The 18,478-nt window shown below is 59.6% G+C and overlaps 1 protein-coding gene across 4 annotated transcripts in view; it reads left to right on the top strand.

Annotated features, from left to right (window-relative positions):
- Positions 1-18,240, top strand: part of SHANK3 (SH3 and multiple ankyrin repeat domains 3) — a 51,835-nt gene extending 33,595 nt beyond the window's left edge. For 2 of the 4 annotated variants that reach the window (XM_043441587.1, XM_043441586.1), the window contains 2 exons: positions 3,928-6,184; positions 15,703-18,240. In XM_043441587.1, the coding sequence (XP_043297522.1) occupies positions 3,928-6,184; positions 15,703-16,297 (2,852 nt within the window). In that variant the 3' untranslated portion in view covers positions 16,298-18,240. The other 2 variants (XM_043441589.1, XM_043441588.1) reach the window with 2 other exon arrangements.
- The last annotated feature ends 238 nt before the right edge of the window (positions 18,241-18,478 follow it).

The raw sequence follows: 18,478 nt of genomic DNA, 5'->3' as shown, positions 1-18,478 counted from the left end.
CCCCTTGAACCTACCTCCTCCCCATCTCCAGCGCTTCAGCTACTGCTCTACGTCTCTCTTCTCCTTCACGGCAGTTTTCTCCAGAAGTCCCCCTACTTGTCCCTGTCTCCCCACCTGCTTGTTGGCCTGAGGCAGGCCAGCCTTGTCCATACTTAAAACTGAAATTGTTCCCACCAGGGGATTCCTCCCAGTGGACACACTTGATTTTCCTGCTCCCTCCTCCTTGAAACTTTCCTCTCTAGGACTTCAAGGACAGTTGCCGTCTCCCCCTCAGTTTTCAGTCTCCATCTCTCCCCTGCAGGGTGTGGGTCTTTCTCAAGGCTGTGTCAGCCTCTTTGCCTTCGGCACCTGTCCCCGTGGGGTCTCATTTCCCATCACCCTTGGCCATCTCCTCTCCTGACCCTGGGCTGGGTCATCTAAGAAGCGCTACCCACCATTCCTCCTTCTAGGCATCTGGTCCCCCTTACCTCCCCACCTGTCCATCCATCCACCTACAAACATGTCCAGTTTTCTATCCATCTGTTCACCCACTGACCTGTCTACTTGTCCATCCCTTTGTTCCTGTGTACCTCACAGTCCCCAGCAGAGCAAATGCCTCGTCAGTACTTACTGCAGCACTGTGCTCACATGCACTGGTCCATTTAATACTTACAGTAGCCTTCCTGAGATAACACTCTCAGTACCTCTAGATTGCAGATGAGGAAACTGAGGCAAAGAGGAAAAATGACGTGACCCGGGTCACACAGCTGCCTTGCCTGTCTTCTGTTCACTCATCTGGCCAATCAGCTGCAAACTGATTGCAAATCCAGTCCCTTATTCACCCCAGGGCCCCTGCTGATAATACTCTAAGCTGATGCTGGGCAGGGTCTGGGGACTCAGTTGGGGGAGGTGACATGTCTGCAGACAGCCCAGCTCAGCAGTTGCATGGTAGGTATGCAGGCATATTTACTAGAGAGGACCAGTCATGCTTGTGTGTTAAGGAAGGCTGGGGAGTATGTGTTTGGGCTCAGACATGCAGGACGCCTGGGGGTTTCTGGGAGGTAATGGGATGAGTTGCTGATGGCAGTGGTCCTTCAGAGACTGCTGTGGTCGTTTCTGTAGGTGGAAGGTTGGAGAAGAGGGCACGTGAGACTGCAGCTATTTTGGAGCCAAGAAGCACATCCCCCTCACCTCCCTGGGCATTCTGTGTTTTCCTCCTTATTCTCTGGATGCCCCACCGCATTAGCAGTGGTGTGCTTCCTCATACACCTTACAGCCCTACCTGGCCAGGCCTCACTGTCTTGTGCCTCAGTCTCTGAAGACCGCAGCTTGGGTCTCCCCTTGACCACCTGCCCCAGCTTCACCCTTTGTTTACCCTCTAGTCCACCTCTCTGGCCAGAGGGGGTATCACCTCGCATCTGCTAGCGTTAATCCTCTGTGGGCTCCGCGTTGCCTCCCGGCCCTAGTCCATCCTCTGCTGCTTCATCTGGGGATGTTTCTCTGTCTCCTTCTGACTTGGCTCCGACACGCACTGTTACCCACCTACCCTCACTCTGGCTGGATGACCTGTCCCTCAGCCCCACTCAGTCCCAGTACTGACCCCCGCAGGTCCAGATCTAAGTGCCTGTCCTTCAGGCTGTGAACCTCTCAGTGGAGATTGCCAGCTTTTCCTTTCCTGGACACTCCTGAACTCAGTCCACAGGGAGCTTGTCTTTAATCCTCCATGCCCTAGCCTGCCACCTGTCACTCACTTGAACACTGATTGAGGTGTCAAGACTCTGGGGCTCCTAACCCTTTGTCCTGTCTATGTGACCCTGGGCACACATCTCAGTCCTTGAAATTCAGGGTCCTGACCCGTAAACATGAGGACCTTCTAGTACCTACCTCCTAAGGCCACTCTGAGGTTCACCCAGAGGGCTGTACTCACATGCAGATAGTAGCTGTAGGTCCTGCATCATGAGGATGGTGCACAGAGAGTGCTGGAGAAATGCCTGCCGTTATTATTTGGGCAGAGGGCCCCACCTGCTCTGCATCAGAACAGAGTCCCATTTTCACCCCAAGGCAAGTGACTTGTTTTCACCCTGGGTTAGAACGTGGTGTGCCAAGCCTTCTGCATCCTCCAGGAGCACTAGCTTGTCCCGCGTGGCTCCAGCTCGTGCACAAGTGGGTGGGTGTTGAGCTGCGTTTATACGCCACACAAGAAATGTGGCGGGGAGGAGACCCAGGCCGAACCTGGCCCAGAATCTGTGTCCAGCAGTGGGGGTGGAAGGCAGACCTAAAAATGATGATGGTGATGGTGATGACGATCTTAGCTGCCTTCCTGGGGTGCTTCTGGGGGTGCTCAGCCCTGTGCAATAAGCTTTAAATGGCTCCACGTCACACTTCCGTGGGAGCGGGCAGATCTCCAGCCATGAGGAAACTGAGGTGTCAGGAGGTTAAGAAACATCAGACAGTAACTGGCAGAGCTGGAATTCAAGCCTTATCGTACACAAGAGCCCCCAGCCCCACCCCACGCCCCTTGTGCTCTCATGTGGACACAGGCGGATAGCACTGTGTGGGAGGACTGCTAGAGCGCCACAGGCGGCCAGAGGGGGCGGTGGGTGGGGAGCAGGTGGTCTGCACAGAAGTGGCAGAGCCCTGAGCGAGGCCGGGTGTAGATTCCCAAGGAGTCTTCCCAGAGCCCCGTGTGTCAGCTCTGAGGGCCGCTCTCCCACTCTCCTTGGACTGGGCTGTTTTACGCCTGCAGCCTCACTGAGCACACCTGCGGCACAGGTGTCCACACTGTACGCGGGGCACTTGGGAGGTCCTGCCAGGTTCTAGCGAGGCGGCAGGACAGTGGGGGCCCAGCGTGCTCCAGCCCTGCTCTTGCACAGACCCTGATGACATCGGAGTGAGGCAGGAGGTAGGGTTCATTTTAACTCTGTGTTGCCCATGAGAGAACTGGGGCGTTGAGGGGCTCAGGGCCTGGCGTAGGGTCACACAGCCAGTAAGGAGTCAGACTGGAACGTGGGTCAGGCGCTCAGCCTGCCATCTCTCCTCTGCCCAGCCTTCCCGAATTTCTGCCACTAGGGCTATGGCAGTTCACGGGGTTGCAAAGAATTGGACACGACTTAGTGTTTGAACGACAAGGGCTGTGGCGGTGACCTCCTGGCAGCCTCCCCCAGCCCAGTGCCCATCGGTCGCTAGGATGGAGCCTCTTTGGACCTGTCTCTTCACAGAGCACCACTCACCCGGGCATCAGCTCCCTCTTCCTGGCCACAGTCCTGCTGCCCCCTTGCCTGCAGTGAATCACTCCTGCTTGGGAGAGTTCCCCCTCATATCTGACTGTTTCCCTTCCTCCAACCCCGGGTGCCACCAGGGCCTCCTAGTGACACCTGCTTATTCCGCTGCTGGTGGCTCTGAGAGGAGGCCTTGCTCAGTCTTGGGCAGGAAGGCCTGCTCCAACCACCCCTCACCCTTCTCTGCAGTTCTGTCCCCACTGCTGGGGTGGGGGTGGCGCGGGGCTGCTGTCTTTGGGCCCTGTCCATGGGTCAGAATTGGAGTCTTCTCTCAGAGCCTCTGCCGCTGGGCCCTCCTCTCCCCTGTATTTGAACCCATCCCTCTCCCCAGTCCGCAGGAGCCCTACCAACCCGACACCCGGCTTGAGGTGCAGAGCCTGGCCTTCCGGGACCAGTCCAGACTGAGGACGTTGCTCAGACCCCCTGCCCTGGGCTCTCCGTGTCTCCCTGAGCCTCCCTCCGCTCTGTAACCCTAGTGCCCACGCCCACCCTGACTCCGTCCTCCGGCGGGCAGGCCAGCAGCTCTAGCAGATGTTGAAGACGCCTTTGCGCCGGGATCTGGGTTGCCCCCGGGGGTGGGGGGAGGGCAGGCCCCCGGGTCCGGAGGGGCCTACTCGCAGGCCTTGGCCCTCGGGGCCACGGCTGGGCTCACCAGGGCCTCTGTCTGCAGGGGAGGACGAGAAGCTGGCGTCCCTGCTGGAGGGGCGCTTCCCGAGGAGCACGTCGATGCAGGACACGGTGCGCGAGGGCCGTGGCATCCCGCCCCCTCCGCAGACCGCGCCGCCGCCCCCTCCCGCCCCCTACTACTTTGACTCTGGGCCGCCCCCTGCCTTCTCGCCACCGCCGCCTCCCGGCCGCGCCTACGACACCGTGCGCTCCAGCTTCAAACCCGGCCTGGAGGCACGCCTGGGCGCGGGCGCCCCGGGCCTGTATGATTCAGGCGCGGCCCTGGGTCCGCTGCCTTACCCGGAGCGGCAGAAGCGCGCGCGCTCCATGATCATCCTGCAGGACTCGGCGCCCGAGGCGGCCGACGCCTCTCGGCCCCCGCCAGCGGCCACCCCGCCGGAACGCCCCAAGCGGCGGCCACGGCCGCCGGGCCCCGACAGCCCCTACGCCAACCTGGGCGCCTTCAGCGCCAGCCTCTTTGCGCCGTCGAAACCTCAGCGCCGCAAGAGCCCTCTGGTGAAGCAGCTGCAGGTGGAGGATGCGCAGGAGCGCGCGGCCCTGGCCGTGGGCAGCCCCGGCCCGGGCGTCGGCAGCTTCGCCAGGGAGCCCTCCCCGACGCACCGCGGGCCGCGGCCCAGCGGTCTCGACTACGGCCCCGGAGACGGCCCCGGGCTGGCGTTTGGCGGCCCGGCCCCAAGCAAGGACCGGCGGCTGGAGGAGCGGCGGCGCTCCACCGTGTTCCTGTCTGTGGGTGCCATCGAGGGCAGCGCTCCGACCGCGGACATGCCCTCCCTGCAGCCCTCCCGCTCCATCGATGAGCGCCTTCTGGGAACCGGCGCCGCCACCACCACCGGCCGTGACCTGCTGCTGCCCTCCCCAGTTTCTGCTCTGAAGCCATTGGTTAGCGGCCCAAGCCTTGGGCCTTCCGGCTCCACTTTCATCCACCCGCTCACCGGCAAACCTCTGGACCCCAGCTCGCCTTTGGCCCTGGCCCTGGCGGCTCGCGAGCGGGCTCTGGCGTCCCAGGCGCCCTCCCGGTCCCCTACACCTGTGCACAGCCCCGACACCGACCGGCCCGGGCCCTTGTTTGTAGATGTGCAGGCCCGGGACTCGGAGCGAGGGCCTCTGGCCTCGCCAGCCTTCTCCCCCAGGAGCCCAGCCTGGGTTCCTGTGCCTGCGCGGAGGGAGCCCGAGAAGGTGCCCCGGGAGGAGCGCAAGTCCCCGGAGGACAAGAAATCCATGATCCTCAGCGTCCTGGACACGTCCCTGCAGCGGCCCGCCGGCCTCATCGTCGTGCACGCCACCAGCAACGGGCAGGAGCCCAGTGGGCTGGGGGCCGAAGAGCAGCGCCCTGGCACCCCGGAGCTGGCCCCGGCCCCCACACAGTCCGCTGTGGTCACAGAGCCCCTGCCGAGCCCCCGGGCCCAGCCCCCCGGCAGTGCCCCCGCTGACCCCGGGCCCGGCCAGGGCAGCTCCGAGGAGGAGCCGGAGCTGGTATTCGCTGTGAACCTGCCGCCAGCCCAGCTGTCCTCCAGCGACGAGGAGACCAGAGAGGAGCTGGCCCGCATCGGACTTGTGCCGCCTCCCGAAGAGTTTGCCAACGGGGTCCTGCTGGCCACGCCACTCCCCGGCCCAGGCCCCTCGCCCACCACGGTGCCAGGCCCGGCCTCAGGGAAGCCGAGCACCGAGCCGCCGCCCGCCCCGGAGTCCGCGGCGGATTCGGGGGTAGAGGAGGCCGACACGCGCAGCTCCAGCGACCCCCACCTGGAGACCACGAGCACCATCTCCACCGTGTCCAGCATGTCCACCCTGAGCTCGGAGAGTGGGGAACTCACGGACACCCACACCTCCTTCGCTGACGGACATACTTTTCTACTCGAGAAGCCACCAGTGCCTCCCAAGCCCAAGCTCAAGTCCCCGCTGGGGAAGGGGCCGGTGACCTTCAGGGACCCGCTGCTGAAGCAGTCCTCCGACAGTGAGCTCATGGCTCAGCAGCACCACGCCGCCACCGCCGGGCTGGCCTCTGCTGCCGGGCCTGCTCGCCCTCGCTACCTCTTCCAGAGAAGGTCCAAGCTGTGGGGGGACCCCGTCGAGAGCCGGGGGCTCCCTGGGCCCGAAGACGACAAGCCAACTGTGATCACTGAGCTCAGCTCGCGCCTGCAGCAGCTGAACAAAGACACCCGCTCCCTGGGGGAGGAGCCGGCCGGCGGCCTGGGCGGCCTGCTGGACCCCGCCAAGAAGTCTCCCATCGCGGCAGCTCGGTGAGCAGGGCAGTGGGGAGGGTCCTGTCCCGTCCGCCCCGCCCCGCCCTCCTCCCGTCCTTCTGTGGCTCTGTCCCCCCCGCCGCCCATCCCGTCCCCTCTGTCACCTGTCCGTGACACCCTGCCCTGTGCTCTCCTGTCCACCCCTCTGTCCTTTATTGGCCTTGTCTGTCTGAGACCCAAGGCTCTTTCAGGGACCTGAGATGTCAGAGGTGCTCTTCTCTGCATCCCTGTTGGTGCTGGCAGTGAAGGCTGGGCGTGAGCACCTCCACAGCCCCCTGAGGCTCTGTGCCCCCGGACCCCCAAGGACTCTCTCTCGACCATAGGTGCCTCTACCATTAAGGGTCCTCCTGTGGTCCACTCTAAAGTTGTCACTGCCCCCCAACCCCAGCTGTTTGACTTCTTGGTGCCCTGTGCAAACCACTACCAACCCCTCCATCCTCTCTGTGGCCATGTGGCTGTCCCATGCAGTTGGTACCATCTTTTGAGACTTAAGAGTACACTGGATCCTTTTCCTGCTAAGACTCACCACCAATTTCCTGTTTTCTGCCTCAGAAACATTTCTGTCTCTCAGCACTGCCTCAGAGTCCCTCAAATACCGATTCCTGTGCGTGATTTTCAGAGTGCATTAAGAAGCCATTATTAGATGGAAAGCATCCTCTCTCTCTGCACCTCCATCTGCTTCTTCCCTGTACCTTACTCATTCCTCTGGCCTCCCCACCCACCGCCTACACAAGATGGGGACTTAGAGAGGCCACGTGGTGCTCTGGGCGTGGGGGAGGGGCTGGGGGGCTGCTCTGGCTCGGAGTCAGCTGTCACAGCCTCCAGGCTCATCCCTTGGCTCTTCCCTTGAGGACCTCATTCCCAGGAGTCTACCCCAGAGAGGACCTCCTTGGGGCTGTGGGCTCCATGGATGCTGGTAGGAGAGCTGGTCTGAGTCAGAACTGGTCACCCCCAGTCAACCCTTGTCTGCTTTTGCCTTCTGCGCCCTGGCGGCTCTCCCCCACTTCTAGCTTTGTGGTATCACGTCGGGTACCACCTCCTGACTCCTCCTCCTTGCCACCATGTGACCAACCTAGTGAGTCTTTCTTGCCAGCCTTGGAAGGCAGAGTCCACAAAGCAGTGAGGGGATCCAGGTCTTACTCACAAGGGCTTGTCCAATCTACCTTTTTCCCGGCTAAGGACTCAAAAGATAGGTGGGGGCTTGGGAAACTAGTGATGCTTCTCCTAAGTGGTTTGGGGAGCTACCCTCCAGCTCCTGTCATCCCGGGCTGGCTCTGGGGCCCTCCCCACTTTTCACCTCTTCCAACTCCCAGTTGAATGTGAAAGCCTTATTCCTACCAGGACAATGTTTAAAGTGCCCTTAGAGAGGGTGTTACGGGTGTGGCCTGGGGTGTCCAGTTGGAGTGAGCAGCCCAGGCCTCTCAGGAATAGACCCCTGAAGGTGGGGGTTCCCTGATGCAGCCTGGACCAGCCCCCATCTTCAGTCTCTGCTTCTCCTCCCTCCACCAGCCCCTCCACTCCTTTGTGCCCCTTGGTCCTGATGAAAATTAAGGCCATTGACAGTGGGTAGCACCATGCCTGGCACAATGCAGGCCTTAATAAAACATCTGCCAAATGCAAGCGCTGTCTTTTGTGATCTGAGGTCTAGGCAGGCGGCTTAGGACAGATGCCACAGGAGAGACACTTGGTTGAGGTTTGCTGGCTGTTGAGACCCAGAGCTGCGCTCAGGGCAGCCCAGGTCCCATCTTTGTTCCGTGGGCTCCCGTGGGGCTGAAGGACGTGGTCTCTCAGCTGAACCTCCTGCCACGCCTCCCATGATCGTCTTCAGCATTTTCCATTTGTCGTGGCAAGGCTCTCTCGTCCAGTGGCTCCGGGTTGCATCAGGACCTGTGCGTGTTTCCTTTGGATGTGGGGTTTGGGGCAAGGCCAGCTGTTCCAGCTTTTATATTCCATCTGCTGTACAGGCCCATGGCAGAGTGAGCCTCTTTCTCTCAGGAGTTCCTGCAAAATCCCAGGCTCCCATTGGCTTCATGTGGGTTCCCTGTGTCCCCTGAAATGGTCACTCGAGTCAGGGAGATGTAGGGCTGCTGTTGGCCAGGCCTGCATCATATGCTGTCTTAGGGGTCAGGGCTTGTGGTCAGCCCAGCTACTGGACAGGTGCTAAAGTGGGGGTGGGGTGGTATCCAAAGGGGACTCAGGTGATATTCCTAGAGGTACCAGGTGCTAGCAAGCCTGAAATAGGGGACTCCCTCGTGCCACGGCATTCATCAGCTTTAGCAACTCACCTTGTTCCCTGACATCGGCCTGGGTCAGATGGCCCTGGATATCAACCCTCAGCAGGTTGCATCTGAGTTTGTAGTCTTGGACAAACCACTTAGCCTCAGTGAACTTCAGTTCATCCCTTGTGAAATAGTGAGGGTGACCAGGTACTCTGTCAGGTCAGCAGGTGGACTCTTAGAGTCCTTATGGGAAAATTATAAGCATGCTCTGCACTGGAAGAGACCAAGTCATGTTACTTCGTCTTCACTGCCTTTCTGTTAGATGGATACTAATGTAACCTCCATTTTCCAGACAATACAACTGAGGTTCTAAGGAGGTCCATTCCGGCCAGTAAATGGTGGCATCTGACCTCAAGCCCTGCTCTTTGTCCACTATAATCTGGAGTCTCTGTCATTAAACCCCTTCTGGTGACAGACACGGTGTTAATGTGCAGTAATTCCCCTCACGTTCCAGGATGTCTGACTCTAGGTGAGTGACCACATAATTGTGGTTATCTGGGTCACTAAGACCTTTTTTGTACAGTTCTTTGTATTCTTGCCTTGTCATCTAGAGCCAGACATCCTGGAGTGTGAAGTCAAGTGGGCCTCAGGAAGCATTAGTATAAACAAAGCTAGTGGAGGTGATGGACTTCCAGCTGAGCTATTTCAAATCCTAAAAGATAATGCTGTGAAAGTGCTGCACTCAATATGTCAGCAAATTTGGAAAACTCAGCAGTGGCCACCGGACTGGAAGAGGTCAGTTTTCATTCCAATCCCAAAGAAAGGCAATGCCAAAGAATCTTCAAACTACGGTACAGTTGCACGCATTTCACATGCTAGCAAGGTAATGCTCAAAATCATTCAAGCTAGGCTTCAACAGTACGTGAAGCAAAAACTTCTAGATGTTCAAACTGGATTTAGGAAAGGCAGAGGAACCAGAGATCAAATTGCAAACATCCATTGGATCATAGAGAAAGCAAGGGAATTCCAGAAAACCATCTACTTCTGCTTCATTGTCTACACTAAAGCTTTTGACCGTGTGGATTAAAACAAACCATGGTAAATTCTTTAAAAAGATGGGAATACCAGGGAATACCAGATTACCTTACTTGTCTCCTGAGGAACCTGTATGCAGGTCAAGAAGCAACAGTTAGAACCAGACATGGAACAACAGACTGGTTCCAGATTGGGAAAGGAGTAAGTCAATGCTGTATATTGTTACCCTGCTTATTTAACTTATATGCAGAGTACATCATGTGAAATGCTGGCTGGAATCAAGCTGGAATCAAGATTGCCAGGAGAACTGTCAACAACTTCAGACATGCAGATGATACCACCCTAATGGCAGAAAGCAAAGAGGCGATAAAGAGCCTGTTGATGAAAGTGAAAGAGGAGAGTGAAAAAGCTTGCTTAAAACTCAACATTCAAAAAATGAAGATCATGGCCTCCAGTCCCATCACTTCATGGCAAATAGATACAGAAAAATGGAAACAGTGATAGATTTTTTTTTTTTTTCCTGGGCTTCAAAATCACTGCGGGCAATGACTGCAGCCATGAAATTAAAAGACATTTGCTCCTTGGAAGGAATGCTATGACCAACCTAGACAATGTATTAAAAAGCAGAAACATCACTTGGCTGACAAAGGTCCATATAATCAAAGCTATGGTTTTTCTAGTAGTCATATGTGGATGCGAGAGTTGGATCATAAAGAAGGCTGAGCACCAAAGAATTGATGCTTTCAAACTGTATTGCTGGAGAAGATTCTTGAGAGTCCCTTGGACTGCAAGGAGATCCAACCAGTCCATCTTAAAGGAAATCAACCCTTAATATTCACTGCAAGGACTGATGCTGAAGCTGAAGCTCCAATACTTTGGCCACCAGATGCGAAGAGCCAACACACTGGAAAGACCCTGATGCTGGGAAAGATTGAGGACAGGAGAATAAGGGGGTGAGAGAAAATGAGATAGTTGGATTGCATCACCAACTCAATGGACTTGAGTTTGAGCCAACTTCAGGAGATGGTGAAGGACAGGGAAGCCTGGCGTGCTGTAGTCCATGGGGTCACAACTGAACAATGATTTCCCTCATGCAGAAATGCACGTGTGTTCGTTCTGTAGACCAGCACCTTTGTTTATCAACCGGTGTATAACAAACAGCATATGGATTCTGAAGTCACTACAGTTGAGCCCAGTCAGTGCCACCTGGCCGGCCCGGTGGCCTTAACCCCTTGTGTGCCCTGCCCTTCCTTCCCCACTTCCCTCTGTGTTCCCTTCTGCTCCTGATCACACTTCCTTCCTCCCTCCTGTGTCTCCTTCTTGCCCTCAGCCCTGGGTGAAACCACGGCCTTCTGGAGTGGGCCCACTGCCTTGCCCTCTACTTCCGGCCGCTGGCGGGTGGCTGAGCAGGAGATGCTGTGGCCACATGCAGTCAGCCCCCTGTGTGGCTGCAGTGGCTGTGTTGCCTACTGGGGCTGCTCGGCAGCTCTTGCTTTGCAGCCAGCAGTGGCTAGAGTGTGGCCCTCATTTCTCACGTCATGACAAAACTGCTGCTGACACTGTCTGTTGGAGACATGTTCCAAATGTAGGAAGTTCTGGGGTCCAGGTGGGGCTATTTCCTTCTGGGACTGATCCTAGCTGAAGCTCGAGGGCAGTTGCCACAGCCATTTGGTGGGTCACACCCCCGAGCCTTGTCGCCTGGCCCCCATATGTTCCCTCCCAGGCCTGCCCGTCTCCTCACCAGAGAGACACCACAAGGGAAGAAGTACTCGCTCTGTCCACCTTCTCCACTGACAGCTCAGTCCAGGCTCTGTGTCCCTTTAGCCACAAGACACTCTGTGGCCTGGAGATCTAAAGAGATCTCAGAAGGGGAAGGAGAGGTTATCCCTTACGTCAAGGCCTTGAAGCTTGGTAACTTGTGGAAATGCATCCGGAAGGCCCATGGACTTGGCTGCTTGAAACTGTGATCCCAGACCAGCTCTGTCTCTATGCTTCTAGCTCTCAGTCTAGCCTGACAAGCAGAGCATCTTTGCAGAGCCCCACATCCGCTCTAAGCTCCCTCTGTCTTCCAGACCGCGTGGTTGGATCTGAATCCCGCCTGTGTCCTCAGGGCTGCCTGTCTCTGAGCCCCACAGCAATACTCAGTTCTGATCTGGCTCTCAGTTTTATTCCTGTCTGACCCCGCACATCTGATTTTACCTAAAAAGATTCATGGTGAAATAGCTTTGGACACAAAGTTGACAAGGTTTCTTTTCAGCAGTACTTCTCAGAACTTCTGATGTGCGGTGTGCTGTGGTCTCAGACAGTTTCTTTAGGGGATCACTAGTTATCATCCCACAGAAGATGCACATTTCTGCTACGATGGAGAAACCCCGCCTGGGGGACCCGCTGTGAGCCCTGTCCTGCTCACATCCAGGAGTCTGGCTGGAGCCTGACGTGACTGCAGGTGCCTCAAGGCCAACAGGACTTGCCCTTTTGAAACTGGATCCTGTTGTGTGCTGGCCAGTGCAGGACACAGGGGCCAGGATGTGCTCCGTCCTTGAGGAGGTCCTCACTGGTTGTGGACCTGTGAAGTGTGTTTGTGGGAGACGTGATCAGGGCCTCAGGAGCCATGAACTCCACTGGAGGAGTGGGAAGGGGTCACAGAGGAGGGGCCCAGGGGTGTCTGGAGTGTGTCAAGGTTGGAGCCGTGAGCTGGTGCGGGCAGTGAGAAGTTAGGGCTGGAGTGAGAGCAGAGAGGGTGCCCCGTGATGCTCACAGCCCGTGTCGTTTGTGCTCCTGTTGAGGGTCACTTCCCTCTATGAGGCTCTTAGATTGCAGGAGGCCTCAGGCCTAGACCTGCCCTGCGTGAGCGTAGTGGCAGAAAGTTCCAGGCAGAGGCCAGGGCTGGGGTGGGCTTTTTCTTGCCTGTTGGCACCACTGGGTTGACCGGCAGTCAAGCCTGAGAGTGACACATCACGTTGCTCTTGTTTTGTAGCATTTTTTTCCGCCATGCATATTGTGTTCCTGGCTTTGAGCTAGGTACCAGGAGTCAAGGCTAACAATTAGGAAGCCAGGCAAGAGGTCCTGAGCAAGACCATGAAAGGTCTGGGATCAGAGGTAGCTGGGGAATGAGGAGAAAGGCCTGGGTTAATGCTGGGAGTTGGTGACGTGTGAGCCATGCAGGTGAAAAGATGGAGCAGCTGATGGGGACTCCAAGGCCTCTGGTGTGTGAGGGACTGGGGGAGGAGAGCATGTGTGGAGACCCCAGCAGAGGTCTGGAGCTCAGGAGAGACTGGCTTGGCCTGACATGTGGCATTCGTGGACACACTGGTTACAGCAAAGGGTGGAAGTGGATGACGTGGCCTGGGAGAAAGTGCGAACTAACTGGGGGACCCATCTAGAAAGGAAGGGGAAGGGGAAGGGCACCTAAGAGGGAAACTGGTGGACAGGTCAGCAAGGGGATTCTGCTGACATCCTTGGCAACTGCAGGGGCTGGGGAAGGGGAGGGGAAGCACAACAGCAGACCTAACTGGTCCAGGCGTCAGGAGTGAGCCAGATAGTACAAGACTCAGACACTGGTGAGAAAGGTGTTGAGGACCGTGGAGCCTGGCTAAGCTGTCTGGAGAAAGACCAGGAGGCACCCAGGGGTGCAGGTGCCTAGTGAGGCACACGTGTTAGAGACTGTGTGGCTGGAAGCCCTCCGGGAGGCTGGCGGGGCTGTGACTGGGCCGTGCTATGGTCAGGGCCTGGCGGGGAGGCCCTCAGAACGCTGAGAGTGGTGACGGACAGTGACGGCTATGCAGAGGTGGTGTGGAAACGTGGGCTCAACCAGGGACGCACTGGGAGTCCTGGCCTGGGACAATGTGGGCCGTTCCCTGTTCCCAAGGGGAAGGGGAGGAGGAGCAGACCCCTGGCCGTGGCGTCCCTGGACACTTCCTGCCAGGCCCTGGGGCCTCGGGGGACAGGCCGTCGGAGCGTGACGAGCCCTCTCCCCCCGAGGCTCCAGGGGATCGTGGCCCTTCAGTCCCTCACTCACACACCTCCTGGCGCCAGCCCTAGCCTCTGGCAGGTGCCCCCCTCCACACCCAGGATCTCCCCTTGGCAGGGTCTCCCTGGCGCTTCTGAGCCAGTGCGCCTTCATCCTTGGCCTCCAGCTCACCTCCTGCGAGGGCTCCTGACCCTGCTCCAGGAGCCGCCTGGGGTGGGCCACACAGGATTCCATCCTGAGACGCAGGTCCCTGGGCCAGGGTGGGATGTGTGGGGGCCTGGGCGGGGGGACGGGAGTGCTGTCCCCAGCACCGCTCCCTTGCCCTCCCTAGCAATCTCTGCCGCTTGGGCTCCCTCCAGCCCCTTGGCGTCCTTCCCCCTCCACTGCCGCCCTACTTTGCTCTGAAATCCAGGGGGTACCACGGAGGCCAGATGTGGGGGAGAAGAGGGTTTCTTCTAATGATCAATGCCTGTTCCTTGAGCCCATCACCCAGGTGCTCTTGGAGCCCCTCTCTGCTGGGGTGGGGAGAGCACGGTCTGGCCTCTTCAAGAGGCTCTGCTCTGGATCTGAGCAACTGGGTGAGGCAGCGGGGACAGAGGCTGAGGAGAGGGAGCCAGGCAGCGGAAACCAGGTCGAGTAGGACAGAGCTGGATCTCCTGGGAGAGGCTGACCTTGCACCGGTGAGAGAGGAAAAGACAAGACCTGCTTTCAGGGAAGGAGTGATGCTCAGGATGCCCTCCGCAATGTGGGGCAGGCGCCAGTCAGGATGGCACAAAAGTGGGGGAACCCGGGGGAGGGGTCCTTAGCCTAGTTCAGGCAGAGACAGGGAGGTGGGCCGGCAGCTGGAGAGAAGCCCTTAGGCCGGCGCAGCACACGGGGTCACAACGCACCCCAAGAGTCAGGTGTCAGCTTGGCATCTGGCTCTCAGGGCTCTGAGTAAAGCCTGTGGGTGAGGGCCCCAGGCGGGGAACAGGTCACAGGTGGGCCAGAAGCCCACCCAGACCCGCCCACGTCTGGTCTGGACTTCCCCTCGCCCTGCAGCTCCAGCGTGCTCCCTCCCATTGCACCGGCCCACTGCCCTGGAGCCTCCCTCCCTGGGTGTCTGGCCAGCGGGCCCCTGCGCCTGGCTGGCCGCGCACTGTGGTCCTGCTGGGCTGCGCCCTGCTCGGCGCCCCGGCGCTAACTCTCTCTCTCATTGCTCTCTCCTGCCCATCTGCATGTGGCTGCTCTGTCTAGCTGCGCGGTGGTCCCGAGCGCCGGCTGTGTAAGTGAGCATGCGCATCCCATGCCTCTCACCCTCCGTGCGCTGCCAGCCTGGATCTCTGCTGTGCTTGGCCTCGTGGGGCTCCAGTGCCGCTGCCGCCACCCCCTCCCCCAGGCTTCCCTTGGCCACAGCAGGGGATAGGGAGAGAAAGTGGGCGGGGGCGATGTGGGATGCAGGACTGGGTTTTCTCCGGAGGAGTCCTCCCCGTCGGGCCTCCCACCACGGCCATGCTGGGGGGTGGAGGGGCTGAAGGCCTGGGTCCTGTCAGGTGATGCTGGGAAGTGAAGACCATCTGCGCGCGTGTGTGTGAGTGTGTGCTGCTTGTGCACATATGCTGCTTGTCACTGTCGTGGGCAGGCCGCTGCCGCGTCTGCCGCTGCTGCTGCATGTATGTGACATACGTGGCTGCTGCTGCGTGTTGCTCTGCGGCGACGCTGCGTGTCACGGGTGCACCGCTGCCTCACGCCTGTCCTGCACGCGCTGCTGCCCTCTGTGGGTGTGAACGCCGCCTGGTGTCTGTCTCAGACCTCATGGACTGTTCAGTCTTGTGCTGCCACCAGCCTTTATCACGACTCAGCCAGCCCTGCAGCCGGCCCAGGTCTTTCTGGGTCTCATGATAACAGAGTGGGGAGTGGTGAGGGGTACTGCCAGTCTTGCTCTCTGGGGTATGGGTGGATGGGGCGGTGTCCAGAGCCGGTGTCTCACGCTGTCAGAAATGGAAGGGTCAGCCCTTTGCCCCAGAGGCTGTCCTTGCTCAGGCAGCCTGCTCTCCGAACCCCCATGGAGTAGAGGGGGCCATTCAGTCTAGGGCTCCCCGTCCCCCAGCAGGGCACTGACTCTGACTCTGGGGGCCAGGCCAGAGTAACCACAGGATCCTATCTTCCTTTCTCCCTCTGACCCTAAGGCTACCCCGCCGAGTCCCAGCCCCGCCCCCAGCGTCCTCCTGGCCGCTGGCCCCGCGCCCCTCCGCCCGGCCCCACCTTGCCTGGTACCCCTCACCTGGCCTTGACCCCTTCTCCCTCCGCAGGCTCTTCAGCAGCCTCGGTGAGCTGAGCACCATCTCAGCGCAGCAGCGCAGCCCCGGGGGCCCGGGCGGCGGGCCCTCCTACCCCGTGCGGCCAGGCGGCCGCTACCCTGTGGCGCGGCGCGCCCCGAGCCCGGTGAAGCCCGCGTCGCTGGAGCGGGTGGAGGGGCTGGGGGCGGGGGCGGGGGGCGCGGGGCGGCCCTTCGGCCTCACGCCCCCCACCATCCTCAAGTCGTCCAGCCTCTCCATCCCCCACGAGCCGAAGGAGGTGCGCTTTGTGGTGCGCAGCGTGAGCGCGCGCAGCCGCTCGCCCTCGCCTTCGCCGCTGCCCTCGCCAGCGCCCGGCCCGGGCCCCGGGGCCCCCAGCCCCCGCCGGCCCTTCCAGCAAAAGCCCCTGCAACTCTGGAGCAAGTTCGACGTGGGCGACTGGCTGGAGAGCATCCACTTGGGCGAGCACCGCGACCGCTTCGAGGACCACGAGATCGAGGGCGCGCACCTGCCGGCGCTCACCAAGGACGACTTCGTGGAGCTGGGCGTCACGCGCGTGGGCCACCGCATGAACATCGAGCGCGCGCTCAGGCAGCTGGACGGCAGCTGACGCCCCCCGCCCCCTCCCCACGCCCCGGCCGCGCCCTGCGGGCAGGGCTCCCCCTCAGCCTCCCCATCCCCGCCCCGGGCTGCGGGCTCGGCCCACTCCCCAGCCCCTACCCTAACGGCGCCCGGGCCAGGAATGTTGCATGAATCGTCCTGTTCGCTGTCGCTCGGAGACTTGCCCTGTACATTGCTTAGCGCCCTCCCAGGCCGTCGAGCCCCACCCAGCACACGGTCGGGAAGGGCGCGGGCCGTGGGGGGCTGGAGCGGGAGGGGGCGGGGGCGGGGCGCTCCAGCCTGGCCATCTCCCGCTGAGCTCCCGGCGGCTACTTTCCCAGAGGGGGTGACCTAGTCCAGCATGCGAGGTCAAGACACGCCTTGGTGACTCGGGGGGAGGGGGGAGACATTGGGGTTCTCGGTTGGGGGCCAAGGAGCCCCCTGTTTTGCATATTTTAATCCACTCTATATTTGGAACAAGAAAAGGAACAAATATCTCTGTCCTTAATAGCTTCCCTTCCCCTCCCCTCCAGCCCCCGGTTCCGCTGCGGCTGCCCAGTCTTCCATCTCTGGCCCCTCAACTGCCACTGCCACCCCACATGGGGCAGGGGACGCTCCAGCTGGTCTGGGGTTGGCCAGGGTCCTCGTGCCCGCCCCGGGGCCCCACTGGGCCCCCTCCCCTCGCTGAGCTATGGTGTTCCCCACCGACCCTTCAGGTGCTGCGTGGAGGAGGGGCGGCAGGCAGCGACTCCTGCGGGCGCTCACGCGGTCACGCGGCCCGGGAGAGCCGGCCGGGGGCGGTGTGGGCGCAGGGCCCCCTGGCACCTGCCCCCGGCCGGCTCCCTCACAGGGTCCCCCCTCCAGCAGGGGTCTAGCCTCCTCTCCACGCTGCTGGGCGACTACAGCAGAGACGCCCCCCTGCCTCAGACCTGAAGTCGCCAGTTCCGCCCTGTGTGTGTGTGCGCACATGTGCGAGTGTGTGAAACTCGGGGTGCGACTGAGTGCATTGGAGCCCCTTGTGTGCCTGACTGGAGGGTGGTCCCAAGGGGTCACTCTGGACTAGTGTGGGGGCTTCGGAAGCTTGCACAGGGTGCGTGCATGGGTGTGTGCCTGTGAAAGCACCCCGTCTCCACTTCCAAAGAAAGTCAGAGGTCGTCTTGCACCCTGGGACCTGCTGTTTGCCCAGTTTGTCCCTCCAGAGCCTCGCGGAGCCTGAGTGGGCCTTCTTGGTGAAGCCTTGCTGCTTGGGAGAGGCCCCCAAGGGCCCTTGGAGGCAATGCTCCGCCCCCGCTGGGCTTCTAGGGGGGATCATAGGGGCACCCCTAGAGTCAGGCCACTGCGAGCCTTGGGGAGAGGCAAAGACCCCAGTGGGCACCCCAGCCCCCCTTACTGTGACTCCTCACACTCAGCAATGACCTGTGGGGTGGGGGGCCCGGGATGTTTTTAAACCTAGGGTTTGGAGTCTGGACTAAGCTCCATCCACGTCACTCACGAGTTTCTGTTTATATTTCTAGCTTTTTTTAATAAAAATTAAAAAACCCAGAAAACAGAAGTTTTCACAGCCCAGGGGCTTGGCACGCCGGTCTGTGCCCACCCGCCGCACCCCGGCCCACCGGCTCCATTCCCTGGGCAGATTCACACCCAGTAACCCTTTCACCAACAGACCAGGTCACACACACAGCAGCAGTCACTGTAACAGACTGCCACATACACACTCGTCTCACTCACCTGTGGGTTTTGGTTCCGTTCAGTTTGGGTTTTTAACTTTACAGGGTCAGTTCTGCTTCGCCCCTCCTTTTGTACGGAGCTCCACGTGGGGGGTTCTCCCCCTGCTCCAGCCCCGAGGCCTCTTGACCCTGACGTTGTGATACACCCCACAGAGATCTATGTTTCTTATATTATTATTATTGATAATAATTATAATATTATGTAATAAATTTATAAGAAATGAAACCATTTCTCAGTTGCCTACTTGAGGAGTTACTGGAAGCACAGACTTTGCCCTCCTTTGGACGGGTCACACAAACCTCCCTGGCCCTCAGCAGGCATTTGGCTGCCTGCACTGATGACCTACAGATCCTGTCTCTGACCCGGTCTCTTTGCTGACCTCCATGTCCACATGCCTGGCTTCTTTGTGCCTCGCTCTCTCTGAGTCGTGCTGGACCTGAGCCCGTGCTTCCTGAACTGGGAG

Source organism: Cervus canadensis, chromosome 21 (assembly GCF_019320065.1).
Source record: "Cervus canadensis isolate Bull #8, Minnesota chromosome 21, ASM1932006v1, whole genome shotgun sequence".
Taxonomy (NCBI): domain Eukaryota; kingdom Metazoa; phylum Chordata; class Mammalia; order Artiodactyla; family Cervidae; genus Cervus; species Cervus canadensis.
This window is presented reverse-complemented; position numbering and strand designations above follow the sequence as displayed.